The 17634-nt window shown below is 35.9% G+C and overlaps 1 protein-coding gene across 9 annotated transcripts in view; it reads right to left on the bottom strand.

The window, feature by feature from the left end:
* The window catches only part of VPS13B (vacuolar protein sorting 13 homolog B), a 357489-nt gene that overhangs the window by 315172 nt on the left and 24683 nt on the right, over nt 1-17634 (bottom strand). For 6 of the 9 annotated variants that reach the window (XR_009154228.1, XM_058175718.1, XM_058175717.1 and 3 more), the window contains exons 8-12: nt 11690-11934; nt 8506-8601; nt 7837-7959; nt 4417-4554; nt 2053-2140 (exon numbers count right to left, since the gene is read on the bottom strand). Coding sequence is in view for 7 of the 9 variants with exons in the window: in XM_058175718.1 (XP_058031701.1) it covers nt 2053-2140; nt 4417-4554; nt 7837-7959; nt 8506-8601; nt 11690-11934 (690 nt within the window). In the remaining 2 variants the exon portion in view is untranslated. Of the gene's footprint in view, nt 1-68; nt 1822-2052; nt 2141-4416; nt 4555-7836; nt 7960-8505; nt 8602-11689; nt 11935-17634 lie in introns of those variants that run through there. The other 3 variants (XM_058175723.1, XM_058175724.1, XM_058175720.1) reach the window with 3 other exon arrangements.

Raw genomic sequence — 17634 nt, forward strand, 5'->3', positions numbered from 1 at the left:
ATGGATGGATGAGCTTCTGGAAATGTCATCCTGGTTGATAAGATGAAAAAGGAATGGGGGAAGGGCATCAGACCTTCAGGTTACTGCAGGCCAAGAACCAGACAAGGAGGGATTCCTTTATTACTTATCCTTACTCTCTTTATTATTACAAGGCAAAATAGCTAAATTTGGAAGCTTGTCTGGATTTCTGTCAATCCCAATTCTGTCAATCCCATCATAGATCAATTAAAATCAAGATGGAGCTATTTTGAGTTTGCAGGGTCCTTGATGCTCTCTGAGCTTGGCTGTTGGCTTGCATACCTTCCATTATCCAACTAGGTAACATCATCAGTGCAAGTGAGTATAGGATGTGCTCTCTGTTTATATAAAATAGCTTGCCCTGCCAGTGTTGATGAGTTGTTTTTTCTCTTAAGATTGAGTAATATTTTTGTGAAAATGCCCCCTTAACAGCCACCCAATACTCTTCTCTTTCCAAGGCCAGGTCCACATTTCTTACAGTGGGGAAGGTGAAAGTGGTGAGGGCAGATGGAGGTTTGCCAGTTTAAAGGTAGCCATCACCTAGGAGAAGGAATCAATCTTCAAAGAAGACTAATGGTAAGCCAGTTGTTCCACCCCCCCAAAAAAACCCCAAAACAACAAGAAAAAACTGCAGACATGCAACCTTTTAGTTACTGATGAAACAAATATTTATTTATAAGATGATCAAAAGAATGTGACATCACCAGACCAAAGCCACGAAGACTAAAGCCACAATTTATAAAAGGATATCATAAGGTTAAGAACTATAATTTATATGCCATTGATACATTACTGTTATCATTTAGTTTATTATATATCACAATGAATCAAATATTTAGATAACACTTGTAACTATTAATATTAAAATTGTTGCTCTGTGGAGAATAGACAGAAAGTTATTTATTAATGTGTTGATTATACAGTCAGGGAGATGTTTAAACCAGTGGTGGGTTTCAAATTTTTTTACTACCGTTTCTGTGGGTGTGGCTTGGAGGGCATGGCATAGCTTGGTAGGTGTGGCTTGGAGGGCATGGCAGGGGAAGGATACTGTAAAATCTCCATTACCACTCCATTCCAGGGGAAGGATACTGTAAAATCTCCATTCCCTTCCCACTCCAGGGGAAGGTTACTGCAAAATCCCCATTTCCTCCTGATCAGCTGGGACTTGGGAGGCAGAGAATAGATCGGGGCAGGGCCAGTCAGAATTTTTACTACCAGTTCTCCGATCTACTGAAAATTTTCACTACCAGTTCTCTAGAACTGGTCAGAACCTGCTGAAACCCACCTCTGGTTTAAACTGAATTTCACATTTTTATTTACTTATTGAGTTCTTCTGAAAGACCTGGGATAGGTAGATGTTGTTTGTTTGTGTTAAAGATATTGTTGTAGGATGTAAGCTGCTCCTAGTAAAGCTACCTTTTATAACTGATTGATGGTGATTTCATCAATGCCAATGGGGAATAAGGAGCAGGCTTATTTATTCAACACAATCTTATGTAAGTAACCTAGGAGTAAGTACCATTGTACAAATTATTCTGTTCCTCCAATGAGCTCAAAACTACAAGAAAAATAGATTTGATTAAATTGGAAAGTACATCAGAAAGCACTTCCTAATGCACAGAATTTCCTGAAACAAACTGCCTCAGTGTTTGATGGATTCTTCTTTTTAGCTTTTATCCATGCTGAATTACATCTTTTAAGTAAGTTATAATAATTGGTTTTTCACTTCCCCTTTGCCTCTGGAAGCTGTTTTTGTAACTCAGCATTCCTCAAAGTGGAGATCTGAACCCAGGTTTCCTCAGTCTAAATTAAAAAATTGTAAGATATCACTATGCACATTATTTTATTCTGAAATCTCTGAACAAAAAACAAGAGGTGGATGATGGACAAACAGGTATTAAAGAAATCAGGCCAGATTTAAGTTAGGCTTTAAAAGGGTAAGCCTAAGGACAGTTGGTCAAGGACTGTCAGGTGCCTCTGAATAAGCTTTTGTTTCTGTTATTCAAAGAGAAAGTAAACAAAGAAATTAAGTACCTTTGCCACTGGTGCTCACCATTGTGTACAGATAATCCATGTAGAAAGCCCCAAACCTTTGCATTCCTGTTATCTCTGTGTACATCTCCTACCAACAAAGCAAAGTACATACAACTAATGTTCTCTTAAGAAAGAATCTTGAGATTATAACCCAACGGTATCAGAGCCATATAGAAGTACTAAAGATATATGCTTGTTTGGGTTTGTGCATGAATACATGGTAAAGCTTATCAATACAAAGGACAGAGGTTAGTCAAAGAATTCATCCTTCAAACAGCTAATGCAACTTCCATACCAGGCTACACAAAAGGGCATCTATAAGCCTTCTGGATCTTTTGTTCAGTTTTGCCAACAGAAGCTAGTTAATTAGTATCTTAAATTGAGTGAATTATCTCAATCTGACCTCTCATTTCCTAGTAAACCAGATGACTAAAAATCTAACATTTGCAATTTACAAAACGTTTAGGAAATGTAGTCTGAATCAATTAGGTTTATTTGAACTCGGCAGGAATTGTTTGTTCATTGTCTATAGGAAGCAATGAACCTTAAATAACAGTCTAATCATGTCATTAGACTTGAAAGTGATATTAGTTGAGGAGAAGCTATATACTACTAATAAAGGAATACTTCCAAGGTTTAACAAAGCAAGTTTATCAGTCAGATCAGACTGAGAATTGATAGAAAGTTCACCATATAAACTGAGACTTCTCACAAAGAAAGGAAGGAAGGAAAGAGTATTCCAAGAATCGTACATCTACTGTTATTTTTTAAGATGTTTATAAATGGTTTGAAGTGAGTAGTAAACAATAAGTAATCCAAAAAGTTCTACACCATAGGAAGGAGAAAAAAAAATAGAAAATACAATTCAACATAAGTTTTTATTTTCATGTTATTGAAAATAATATTCATGGGGGATGAATAATGAAATTACATGTATAATACCTTGTATTATAATACCTTGTTACTCGACTGCTTCAAAATTTATAGAATTTGATACTCGACGCTTTTTCATGCAAAAAACTTATTCCCGTATTCATACTTTTTCCTAGTACTTGACATGCAAGGTAGAAACTTGCTGGCATCAGCTGCCTCATGACTTGCTACTCTCCTAAAGGGCCATGTGGTAGATATTCATTGTTTTTAGTACTCATTGCACCTCATGGAAAGAATACGGACAAGTATCGAGGTACCACTAAATTGCAATTAATATCTGAAGATGCTGCCTCAAAAATGTTATCAAGTTTTTTCCACCTCTCTATCCTAATTTTAGTTGTCATGCATTGCATTTACTCTAATTGGGCAATCTCCAAAGTTCTTTTGAAAAAAACAAAATCCTGGACACTTGAATTCAGATTGTATTGCTTTAAAGAATCTGAATGTGAACATTGTTAGAAAATTAGCCTACTGCTTCTGAATATTCCGATGGCAAATAACTTTTGCCCTTTAAGAACTATAATTAAGTACCAAAAGTTAACAAGTTTAATGGATATACTAACTTTCATTTCTCACATTTGGCATCGCTTAAGGGAGCATACTATATTTATCTTTTTTTAAGAATTCTTTTTGAGGTTATGCTGCAAGATAGCAGCCTACACACAACTAATCAATAATTTCATTACATAAAGTGTAAACTAACACACTTGGTCACCTCATGTTGATTTTAGCCTCTGTATTCTAAGAGTTTCTGCATATAATGCCATATACCATATTTTTCAGAGTATAAGACGCACTTTTTCTCCCTCTAAAAGAGGGTGGAAATGTTGGTGCATCTTATACATCAAATACAGCCATTTTTGGGCTCCCGAAGCCTCGCTTGTCCCATTTTTGTGAAAAATGGGCCCGGGTGTGCAGAGGGTTTGGGAGGGTTTGGGAGGCCTGCAGAGTGCTGCTGGGGCTGGAGAGGGCAAAAATGCTCCCATTTTGTGAAAAATGGGCCCATTTTTCCCCAAAACAGGAGCATTTTTGTCCTCCCCTATCCCCCAAGAGCACTCTGCAGGCCTCCCAAACCTTCTGCGCGGCCTGGTTTTGGGAGAGAGTTTGGAGGCCTGCAGAGGGTTTGAGAGGCCTGCAGAGTGCTCCTGGGGGATAGGGGAGGGCAAAAACGCCCCCATTTTTACTAAAAATGGGCCTGTTTTGCGGAAAACGGGGTGCAGGTTACTTACCTCTTTGAAATCTTGGTGCGTTTTATACACCAGTGCGTCTTATAGTCTGAAAAATGTGGTACTTTTCTTAGCACAAAAATGAAGGCCAGCAAGTGATAAAATACTTTAAAAGATTGCATAACACAAATTTTATAACTAAACATAAAGTGTATAAAGAAAGAAATCTCACTATTAAGCAAATTAAATTAGGGATGAAAAAGACCTTATGAGCAGCTGCATCCAAAATAAATTCTGCACGGACACCATTGTTTTCAGGACTTCTATAATCAAATAGTGAATTGGTAAGATATGTCATTCCTTTTGTACTGAGATTTTCTCCACAGTGGAAAAAGCATGCTTCCTGGTATAAAAGGGGAAAAATTAAAATATGTAAGAATATATAGAAATCACAGCGTAGAACTTAAATAAACCTATTTTTCATAAATGCAGATTGCTTCCAATACTGTCATAATAATTGGTGGGGATTGCTCACCCTAGCCCTCACCCTAATTCAACACACATAGTATCTTTACAGGTAGTCTTTGACTTACGACCATTTGTTTAATGACCATTCAAAGTTGTAATGAACTTTTAAAAAGCTACTATGATACATTCTCAAAGTTCTGACTGCTACTCCCCCTGTGGTCACATGATCACATTTCAGGACTTGGCAACTGTTTCACATTTACATTTGGCTGTAGTATTCTGCAAACATGTAGCAATTTGCTACATTTTTTGCCACTTCCAGCAAAAAAAAAAACATTCAAGGGAATGGATTTGTTTAATAACTATGTGACTCATTTAACAACTGTGTGATTCAGTTATTTGCTTCACAACCATTGTAAAAATGATCATAATCAAGTCTGGTCATGTGCTATCTTGACATATGACAGCAACAACTCATGGCCAAAATTCTGGGCTCTATTGTGGTCATAAGTGGAGGAGTGTATTTTCTTTTAAATTTCATAAAATATCTCACAGTTACTAGGATCAGCACAAAATACTGTGCAGCAAGTATGATTTGTAAGCAAACCTCATTATTAGCAAATTAAACCAACTCTGCCCTAAATTTTGTATAAATATATAATTGCTTCATTATATATGCTACCTCATCTATGTCAGGTATAAACAACCAGACCCACAACTCAAGAGTTCAACTAGCGGGGCTTCTGGTGGCTCCGCTCTCTCCGAAGGATGCCCTAAGGGCGCCCGCGCTGGGATTCTGTAAAAGCCGGCGAAATCAACGGCTGAAAGTACCAGTAAGAGGAAGGGAAAGAGCAAGAAGAAGGAAAGGTAGAGCTCTCTCTAGAGGCCCCGTTTGGGGAACTCGAAAGGGAAAGTTCCCTGGAATTCCTTCTGCAAAGCTCCAGCCCCAGCGTGTTTCTGCTTTAAGCAGACAGAGAAGAGAGCGACCACTTCTGCTTCAATTGATTGTTATGGATATTTATAAGCAGACGGAATAAAACACAGGAGATCAGTCATTTAAATTGCAAGTATTAAATCTGACTTCTATTTTTTCTTTAAAAAAAAAAATTTTTTTTCTCTCATCTACAATCAACACAATGAAATAAAATGGCGTTTACTTGTTGAGAAAGTGAAACTGAATGGAGATTTTATCTTATTGTACTGGACTGTGGATTGTTGGATTATTTTAGTTTGTTTAAGTATTTTATAAGGGGATTTTCAGCAAGAACTTTGCCATGAAGGTTTTTTCAGAAGAATGGATTCGTGACTTTATACAGGATTATACAGAAAGAATGTATTTAATTACTCAACAATACGAATTGGGAAAAAATGGAGGCGTTTTGGATGAGAGTTTGGAGGAAATTAACCAAAGTAATCAGGACTTGGAATATGGAATGGATGTAAAGAAGCCTTTTTTAAAAAGTTTGGATGAAAAGCCTGAATTTGTGCTACAGGAGGCTGTCTCCCGAAATGGAAAAATTCACAGGGTTAATGCTTTCCAAGAGTTCTCTTTTCGGATTGAGGGAATATACGGCAGTAACTCGTGGATTCTTGGACATAAGGAACTATTAGGAAATATTGTGACTGACTTTTCAAAAGGAGTAATGAAGGAAAGACAGAGACTAATGCATCAAAAATGGCAAGAGACAAAAGTATCATTTTTGAAAGAATTTTTTTTTTTGAAATATTAACAGGAAAAGATTTTAGCGTTTCTGAAAGACAATACGTAAGGAAGATTTGGAAGAAATGGGTTGATTATATGTTTTATAACCATCATAAAAGACTAGATATTTGGATTTATACTGGATTTTGACGAGGAAGGACTAAAGTTGAATAGATATTGTAATTTCCTGTATTGAATTTTATAATCTGTTGTATTGAATTTTAAATAGAATATTCTCGAAAGATCTTATGTAAGAAAGACTTGGGGAAAATTATATGGTTATAGAAGCTATAAGGAGATATTCTCTGAATTGGATTGGATTTTTATGCTTTAGCTGGTTTTAAATATTTTAGGATTAATTTGTTCTACTGATCTATATATTTTATTACTGTTTATTGTTAATTTTTGAAGGATTTTGGTTATGTAAGGAGGAAGTCAGAGCTAGAGAGGAGAATTGGTATAATAGTTTTGGGAAAAAATTTTTTAGCATATGTTTGTTTTATTTTTAACTATACCTTATGTTTGTTCCGGGAAGCCAGGGGGGGAGGGGGGAGGGGTTTGTGAAGGGAGAGGGGTTGGGGGGAAAGGGGGGGGAAAATTTTTGTAAAACTTTTTGAATAAAAAAAAAAAAGAGTTCAACTAGCTGGTTTTTTGTTCAAGCCTATACATAGGAATCTTCTCAGACTGATGGTGCAGGAGAGTGAGACTAGGTAAACTTCAATGGAATTCAGAGAAGTTCAGCCTTTAACTTCTTGCGCCCATATAGGGACATCAGACTAATTCCCTGTTTGACTCCTGCCTCTGGTCAGCCAGTCCGTCTCCTACATCAGATCACACACAGCTAAAGCTTTTACTACAGGAAATTAACATTTAGGAAAAAAAATACTTTAATAGCATTTATTAATTATATAATTTCAGTATTTTGATCAAAGTTATCAAGACCTAATCATTATGGTATGTGTGTATACACAGACTATATCTCTTTAATATCTATATCTATACCTATATCTATATTTATACTATATCTATCAATCTATATTATCCCCCTCTATCTCTCTTTATACACACACAAACACACACAGACACACACACACACACACACACACACACAGAGCAGAGAGTTCCAGAGCTAGAACAAAATGAACACTGATACTGATAAATACAGCGATTTTCCCAACATGTTATCAACTCTTTAGTTGAAACTGTCCTGCCCATTTCTTTTTTTACTGTGGGACCTAAAAAAGTACTTCAGATGTGTTCATGAGCTGAACATATATATAATATAGGGATTTTTGTTCTCAACTGATACTTAAATCACTGAAGCACTAATTAAAAACAGTTTTAAAATTACGTTGTATTACTTAAAAAGCACTACTTAAATCCTGTTCTGACTTTCAGAATAAGACGTGGCACTCTGGATCTAAGTCAGGATCTTTTACAAATTTCTAAAACTATTTCCAGGCTTTCTAACACATTAGCATGTCTGTGATCCAATAAAATATAAATTATACTCACTGATTCACTTCTATTCTTGTTCTCTTCAAAATCTTTAACTCCCATGATTCCTTTAAGGCAAAAAGCTTGGCAACCAACAAATCCTATCTGGCAATTAAAGAAAGGTTCTCCTCTCATAAGGGCCTGAGAAGAAAATTTAATGTGGTATAAAAACAATGGGCAATGGTTAATATTCAAACTACAGTGGAATCCTGTACCTAGTTATGTATACATAAATAAAACAAAAAAATAAAGACACACAAAGAGTTCAACTTCTGGGGAAAATTAGGCAAAATTATTCAGTTTTCTTGAAAACAGAATATACATGATCTGCCACTGCATTTTTCTGGGATGTTTTTGACTTCCAATTAATTTACAATCTTGAATACTACAGTGAAATTAACAGCTCTATGGATTATTTTATATGTAGGCTCACTATAAATAAAAATAAAAATAAAAAAATAAATCAAATAGAAGAGTACTTGTAATGGAAAGACATGAAAATACTCATTTCTGGAGTATAGTTATAATCTGAAAATGGATCTCTTCCAATAATTAGAACTGTCCAATAAGAGAGGAATATAAAAACAATACTGTAACTGTCAGCTGAAAATAATAATACTGATGAAAAAACTGATGCCAAGATTTCTACTATAAATTAACACTGTACAAAAATAGTGGAAAAATTACCTCAATTGTAGTTCCTTCTTGTTGCCAGCAAATTATTTCTTTGGATTTTACTTTCTGTGGACTGTAATAACTACTTTCAGCTTGCATTTCAGTAAGCTATGTAACAATATGAGGAGATTTACCATTAATCAACATTAGAATTAAATACATGCAAGATCTCATTATTCTATAAGAAAAAATTACGACAGATTTTAATTTTGGTGAATATGACAATAAAGGAAACACTAAAATAGCTATGACGCATTGTCCACACAGAAAGTAATTTATTTATTTATAGATATAAATACACTATTTTAGCTACATACTGTTACAATTGAAAAAAAATCTGAAATACTTTTCCTTTCTCCAATCAAAATGAAGAGAAAAGATAAATTGCCCTCTGTGCAGGTGTAACATACTTTATGAATAAAACCAAATGTTATGAAGAACACTGCAATAACACAGGAAGTAATTTAAAAGATGGAAGTATTCCGTTGACCCTCATGAACTTCAAATCATAAGAAAATGCTTCAACTTTACACAAGACACAGACACAGACATACACACTGGTTAAAAAGCTTAGCATTATTCACTAAAATAGGTAGATTAATATTTTGCTCGTTCCCAGCACTCTATTCATCTTTAACTGCCAAAATAATTTCTTTTAATTTTCTCATAAAACAAAATTTCTAGAAGTTCTCATTACTTTGTCATTTCCGACTGGGTATACACATTTTGAAGCACAATTGCATAAGGCAAACATTCAAGTAAAACAGGAAAAAATCTTCAGCTGTATGCAATTACTGTAGAGGAAAAGCAATTAATTGATTAAAAGAACTCAAACATTGCAAGAACAATTTCTGACATTATTAGGAAAATGCTACATTTAATTTGGTATGATTTTTTTAGCTGGAGTAGTATCAGCTCTCAGAATGCTAATGCAGAAACCTGACCTTATTTTTGACCAAAATATGAACCACAAATTAATTCCATACATTTTTAGCATTCAAGCAGAACAATAGAGTCTAATGTTTGCCTTCTAAATGCCACCATAATACCTTTATATATTCCAATTTATAATGTAGAAATGTAATATTAATAATTTTGGAATATGGTTAAATTATTTTAATGCACGGAAATGTACAAGAATAGCTAAAATGGTCAGTCTTAAGGAGTTGTAGTTACAAGTGGTCTTTGACGTATTATCATTCATGTCTAACTGTTTGAAGCCAAAGCAGCACTGAATAAAAGACTTGCGCCCAGTTCCCAAAGATACACCATTGTAGCACCCACATGGTTATGTGAATTTAGCTGCTTTGAAATCCACCCATACTTACAACTGCTGGAGCACTTCCCACACACACACACATTTCCCCCCATCTCTGCCTTTCTGAGTGTCCTGCACTTTACCACATGCTATATCCCTGACCCCCCAGTTGACCTTCACTGTCTTCTTCTTCCTGATGTTGGCCCAGGATCCAGGCAGTTGAAGAGGGTTCAGCCCTGTTCACCTGGCACAGCTTGGGAGTAGCTAGCAGGACAGAGCAGCGCAATGCTGTGTGAAGTAGGAGAGAGTGGCAGTTCATGAGAAAAAGGTGGAAGTTGTTGGGAGATACCATCTGGGGTGGTGGCAGAACTGGAAGAAGTGTAAGGAGTTGCAAGGTCTGTAGGCTTCAGCACATTGAAAGCTGCTCGTCATTCATGAGGCTGGGCTAAGAATAAATAGAGGACCTGTGGTAAGTTGCCAGAGCTGGTCTCACTTCTACTCCTCACTGAAGCCCTGCTGATCAGTTCTCCTGGTATACTTCTGACATACACTATGCAGTGCATGTTGGAAGCTACTGGCCATTTGTGAGCCTTTGCAAGAAGATGACTGGGGCAAAAGCAAGTAGAGGGCCTATGGGTCGATTTATTTATTTATTTGTAAAATTTATTGGCTGTCCCTCTTACCACAGGTTAACTCGTAATGCTGGGCTCGCCTCCAATCTTTGCTGAAGCCTGAGTTCTGGTTTCCCAGGAGTGTTCCAACACAAGCTGCATAGTGCACACTGCGCATCTAAGAAGCCTGCATCGCTATGCTTCTTCCAGTTCTGCTGCCATCCCAAACAGCATCTCCCACACAGTCTCCACCTTCACCCTGGGAGACAGACCTCACCTGCCTGGCCAATGTTTCATCACCTAACTAGGTAATATCATCCATGCTCACTTATGTTGGATGATACCTGGGCTCTGATAATGTTAGGCACTGATGGTGTTACCTAGTTGGGAAGTGAAATGTTTGCAAGTAAACAACTAAGCTCAGAGATCACTAAGAACTCGTGATTTTTATTTCGTAACAGAGAAAATAATTGATAACATAGATGTTCTAGATCAAATGTAGTAATAACAAATTTGCTCCAAGAAAGCCTATGTTCATTTCATTTAGCGCTGAGATTTCCTTTCTTCATTTATTATTTTTCAATTGTTTGATTCTGCTTTTGGGTCTTTGTCATAGGTTTGTATAATGAATCTTATCAAATTTTATAGGGTGGACACTTGTTGCACATCTCTCTATCCTGTTGCCTCCTCCTTGGCCAGCCTGGCAAACTCCTTTTGGCAGGTGAGGCTCTGTAGCCCCCTCATACTTACCGCACGGTGCACACATCCCAGGGCTGAATCCTCATCTGTTTACTGGGCCAGCAGCAGAAGGAAAAAGATGGTGAAAGATATTTATGGATAGTAGAGAGCAGCAGGGTAGTCAGCAGAATGCATCACACTAAAAGGGCAGAGATGGGAGGAGATAGGCTGGTTGGGAGAGATGAAGAGGGCAGTGACTTCCCCACCTGACAACAGTGTGATGCACTATCCTGGCCTAACAACTACAACAATCAAATTCAGAGAGGATCAAGAACTCCATAGTTCAACCTTAAGCAACATATACCCTCTTCAACTGAAATAAAAATCAGATCTAAGGATTCAGTACTATTTACTTATTCAAGAGTACCTCTCACTGACTTCCATGAAGTTAAATTTGAATGGATGCATATAGGTTGCATGCTATATATACCACAGAAGGATTGCTACGGTATTCATCTAAAAATACATTTTATATACATTTTCTCAGAGTATTAGAATTTGTGTGATCTTGTTTGTACCTACTGCACTTGACTCATCACTCAATTAAATACAGTTGAAAATATACTTGTATTAAAAATAAAATACTTGCTTTGAAAGTGATTGTTGCTTTTGTGCAATAAAATCCTATGGAAACAATGGGATCCTTAATGATTGGACTTTTCTGTTGGTTCATCATTCCATCATCCATTCCAATATCATCCGTGTCTTCATTATCAGTGCCCACAATAGCAGGTACAAACGACCAGGCCCATGACACCCACCCTTGCTGTTGATCATAATCTTGTGGAATATAAAATTCTGGAGAAATGTCTTTGCCTATTTCATCTTCTGTACCTTAAAACATAAAGAAACAGAGCTAGCTAACAATGCAATTTTGGCCACAAAAATTGAAGCCAATTTGTATTTAACTCTGTAGAAGAAAAAACATTTTTTCTGCCTGAATAAATAAAATGTCATAAATAACATGAAGAGAAGATTTAATTTTCTTGTTTGCTGGACTGAATATATTCATAAAATATCCATTTCCAAATGCATTGTACAATTAAGGATAGTAGTTTATGTATTTGATATAATAAAAATATATGTTTATATATTTTAAAAATGGCCTTTGTTGCTCATATATAACACTTTTGTATATATGAGCAACATCAATTTAAATCTAAAAATCTATCTATAAAGCCTGTTTAAAGATAAGAATTTGAATTGGCACAAAGATTAGGCACAAAGATTGGCACAAAGATTAGATAGAGCCAATCTACTTATTTCAACTGGGAATAGTGAATTTGCAGATAGTAATATTAATAGTGCTATTGTAAATTGGCAATTTGGGCCCTGATTAGTTTGAAAAGAAATGCCCCCCCTCCAAAAAAAAAAACCCTCTCTCTTTTTTTCAACCTTACTTCCTAACTTCAAGGAACTATGGAACACTCGTGTTGTTGAACAGCTGAAAACATTATCCTAAATGTTATTATCCTATTTTTAAACTTCATTGCAATGGAAAGGATTCTTAAGGAGACTCATACTACGAATCTTCCTTTGCTAGGAATTTACAACTTTCCAACTTCCTAAAACAAAAATCATCCTACTCATTTTCTGTATTATCATTTGATATACTGTAAATTCTAACTATTTTAAAGTCCCCTTACCAAACGGGGTGCTTTGTAGCCACATTCACACCTATGTCCCCAAAGTCGTTGGATAGAGTTAAATCAATACACCGCTTAATTTATAATACTTACATTATAAGCATCTGAATATGTGACAGTATATTTCATTTAATTCCTAGTTTGTATGATGTTGACTGGCTAAGAAAATAGACTTTAGTTCAGATGTTTTATGCAAGTTGGACTGCATAGAGTAAAATAAGACTGACTGCCTTTGGGTATATTGGCTCAATCTGGCCTGTACTATCTTTACTATAAGCAAGAAATGTGTCTAAGACACATCTACGGCCACTCAGACCACTTTCATTTTAATTTGTCTAAAGCCATGAAGACAGCAGGTATCAGTTTTAGAGGCATGGTGGCTCAGTGGCTTAATACACTGGGAATGGTCTCTGCTCCAGCAATTCAAGTCTTAGAACTGCCTGGCAGAGTGAGCTCCTGTCACTTGTCTCAGCTTCTGTCCACCTAACAGTTTGAAAGTATGTTATATGTAGGTAGATAAATAGGTACTACTTCGGTGGGAAGACGAGCTGGTGCTCCATGCAGACAGTCAGATTTCTGCCAGCTCTGAACCTTCCTGGTTGCAATGCCCATTCGTGAGGTGGCTCTGGAAGGGAGGGAGCTTTGGAAGCTGCTGCAGGAAGAGCCGCTCATCTTTCTTTCTGGTGCAAAGCCAGCTCCCCCTCCTGTGGCACACACTTGGGAAGCATGCAAGTGTTTCCTACAATAGAACTGCTAAATTGGTAGCCGAACTACTATTCTGTGATAGCATTGTGGTCTCCTGGCTAACGTAACAATGCCATGCACTCCCAACAACAGCAGCAACAATAATACCAGGTAACAGTTGTCTATGGCCCCACATGGTGTCTTCTATGAGGTATTAAAAAGCAAGACTTGAGTTATAGATTACAAAAAGGATATATGGTTGTCTAGGTTGTGTGGGTATGTATGGGTGTGACTGAATAGATTTTAAAAAGTGATGAAATAATTTGAAATTGAAGTGAGGAGGTATTGGAAGACATATTTTAAAGATTTATATGGGAATGAAATATCATCTCTAGAACATCCTCTCCTCAGAAGGCCACAATACTATCCTGCTTGCATTTAGAAAAGAGGTACAATATTGTTTCAGTAGGTCTTGGGTTCTGGTTTATTATTGTTTGCTATAATTACATAATTCTTTTAAATATTTTTCTTGGCTGTATATAATTTATTTGTAAGCATGCCCAGAATAATTGTAAATTCGGGTGAATCACAAATATTGTAAATAAAATTAAATACAACAAATGGAATTGAAACAAATGCCATGAATGTTAGCATTTATTTGAGGAAAAATGATGAAAAGGAATGCCTAAATATTGCCAAATGTTCAAAACAGTAGGGCTGCATGTAGGGATAGTATAACTGGAGAAATGTTATAATCTGAATTGAGTTTATTTACGAAATGATCATCAGACTTGGCATGAAGATTGGCTCTGGGCTAGATAATTAGAAGAATACCAATAATATTTGTATAGGAAATATATTTTCCTATACAAAGGAAGAGTAGAAAGAGTAAGTGCAAAATTAGTTTGGAATTAGTTTGTTAAATATATCTAGGAAGATACTTGACAGAATTGAAGTGACAATGAGCTAAATATGAAAACTTTACACTCAACTTTTTGCTTCAGGAGAGATATGCAAACTAGATTTTTGCTCTTTTAGCAAATCACTGAGAAATGAATGAAAGTGATGGTATATTAATGAATTCATAGAAATCCTACCACAAAGCAACCACTTGAATTACAGAATGTTTGGGTGAATATGAAGCTAGTTGTTAAATGTGATGGGAGCTTGTAGCTTTTAGCACATTTTTATGGATTGTTATGAGCCACCTAGAGTCATTATATGAGACAGGCAGCCATATCAGACCTGTGAGTGAGTGAGTGAATCAATGTATGTGATGAAAATAAAACACATATGAAAATAAATGAGTCACTTTATTTATTTAGTATGCACCTTGGTTGTTTAAAGTATGTACAGCTAAACCTCTCTTGTAAGGAATGACTTCTTTACCATAAGATGTCAAAATCCGTGTGTTCTTCTACTGATTAACTCTCTGTCTATCTATCTATCTATTTATCTATCTTTGTATACTGCCATATTCTCAAGAATCCCAGTTTACCACCTAGGAAATAATACTACAGAATCATAAAATATTAAAACATCCAATATCTTTGGCTGTCAATACAAGTACAATATGCTGAGAGTGATGAATGCTTGATAATACACAAGCATTCCCGGTCACTGCATGCTGCACCAGCTGCAATTTCTGGATGTCTTCAGAAGCAGTCTTACATGAGAGAAACATAAAAGTTAAGTGTAGTAGTCATAGAGTACCGAAGTAGTATATGTGGAAAAGAAGAGAAAGGTCAAGAACAAATATACGTGAATATGAACTGAATACAAAAATGAATGATCAGTAAGAAAAAGTAAACAATTTCTACAGAGAGAATTAATATTTTTGTGATAAAGGAAGGGCAAATGGATTTTATATTTGTTCAAGCCCATTTTATAACCTCATGTTTAACTGTGCTAACTACTACTCTATATTATCAGAATCAGGCAAAAATATGTAACTGCAATCCTTCAAAGTCAGTGCTCCACGCTCTGTTTTTCCAAGTATGAAAAGTTCATTATAAAGTGGAATAATACAAAGAGCTCAATGAGAAACAGTTGTGTGTGTGTGTGTGTGTGTGTGTGTGTGTGTGTGTGTGTGTGTGTGTGTGTTATTATAATAAACTTCCTTATTAAAGAGATGGGGCACCTATGTTTAGTTTTTCATTTAAATAATAGAAGAAACAACGGATAGCTTTGTAGGTGGTATGTTCTGAGGCTGTCATATAAATCCAATAAAAATACTGGAAACAAATCCACATGGACCCAACACAGAGTTTATCGTTCTTTTCTTCCAAATCAGTACAATAAAGGCAAAATAGCTCTCCTTCCTACAGTAATCTAATGAAAGCCACATAACAGCTAAAGTGGTTAAACTTGGCTACTCAATGAAGTACAGTTCACTTTCACTGCAAATAGGCTCAGATGTTTGCATAAAAGTACGTGTTACTTTTAAGGGGCACAAATGGCATAACTTTGACACCTATTCTCAATTCACACGGCACTGCACTCTAAAATGCTCTTTAGTGATTATTACCTATCTACGGTTATATTTTTAAAAAATCAAGATTTAAAAAAAATTAAGGTCACTACACCCAGACATTAGTAAGCTTGCTGCACAGATACTTCAATATTATTTCTCAGATATACTTACTCATTTCATTATATTGTTTCTTTTCAACCCACATCCATTTTAATGTTATTTTGATTTTATCTAATCTTAAAAAAACCATTTTTCAAATTATCCAACACTTAAAAATTGATTTGTAATATAGGTACACATATCTGAATTAAATGGTAAATGTCTTTTTTCTACATCTATCACAGATGTAATAAAGGAGAATATTTGTAGCTCAGAGTTGAAATGAGGAGTCCTTGGTGCTCTCTGAGCTTGCTTGTTTTCTTGCAGATGTTTCAATATTTAAACTAGGTAACATCATCAGTGCTAGGGTGCTGGGTTATTGAAACATCTGCAAAAAAACAAGCAAGCTCAGAGAGGACCAAGGACTCCTCAGAGATGGCTAGTTAAAGCAAGTTATTAATGTTAATATGCTTTCACATCGCCTTTTGTATCATTAAATATGATTGAGAAATAAAATAATCTAAAGTGTGTTCAGATTAAGAAGGAAATTCTATTAATGCTAACCTACATTAAATAAAGCTACCAAATATAGTAGTAAATATAATTTAAAGTAATTTCTTCTCAATTGATTATTACTGAATTATATAATAGGAGAATCTAAACCATCCAAACAGATTTATTCTACACATACTCTTTTTGTATCTTATTATAAAATATTAATGTGACTTTTTGAAACCGCTTAAGATTTGTGGAAGACTCAACAAGGTAGCAATCAGTTTTAAACATACATTCATGGCCTTAATAAAGTTTCTTGAACAATATGCATATCTTATAGAAAATGCATTTCCACTCATTGCTTTTACAAGATAAAATTGCTTTTAATAAAAATGTTTCTGTGCAAGACTTCATGAGGGGCCTCTGGTGGCTCAGACTGCTAAGACAGTCTGTTATTAACACAGCTGCTTGCAATTACTGCAGGTTCAAGTCCCACCAGGCCCAAGGTTGACTCAGCCTTCCATCCTTTATAAGGTAGGTAAAATGAGGACCCAGATTGTTGGGGGCAATAAGTTGACTTTGTATATAATATACAAATGGATGAAGACTATTGCTAACATAGTGTAAGCCGCCCTGAGTCTTCGGAGAAGGGCGGGATATAAATAAAAAAATAAAATAAAATAAAATAAATAAAATAGATTTTTCTATAAATCAAGTTATTGCTTAATATTTAAATTCTAATAAATCACAATGTACAAAATATTCAGTTATGAGACATTCCACCTTAAAAATAGGCTCTTTGGAGTTTTATAGAAGTCGATTGTCTGTTTCAAAGTCAGTGTTGTGACCCAGGTTCCTGGACCCGGACTCCTGGACTCGGATGATTCAGAAAGTGAGGGAGAAGACCCGGCAAGGCATGCTTCTCTTGGGCCCTCTCCCTCCCTGGCACCCACTCCCTCCCTGGCACCCTTCTTCTGATTTGGCAACGCCCCAAGAACAGTTTTGGAGTGATGCAAGACTGCGCAGACGTGACCGGCGCGCGCAGCAGAGGAAGCGTTAGGACAAAGCCAAGGAATGATGGTCATGCAGTGACATCTGCAGAGACTATAAATAGGAGGCGGGACTTCCTGGTTTTTT

This window comes from Ahaetulla prasina, chromosome 3 (genome assembly GCF_028640845.1).
Source record: "Ahaetulla prasina isolate Xishuangbanna chromosome 3, ASM2864084v1, whole genome shotgun sequence".
Taxonomy (NCBI): domain Eukaryota; kingdom Metazoa; phylum Chordata; class Lepidosauria; order Squamata; family Colubridae; genus Ahaetulla; species Ahaetulla prasina.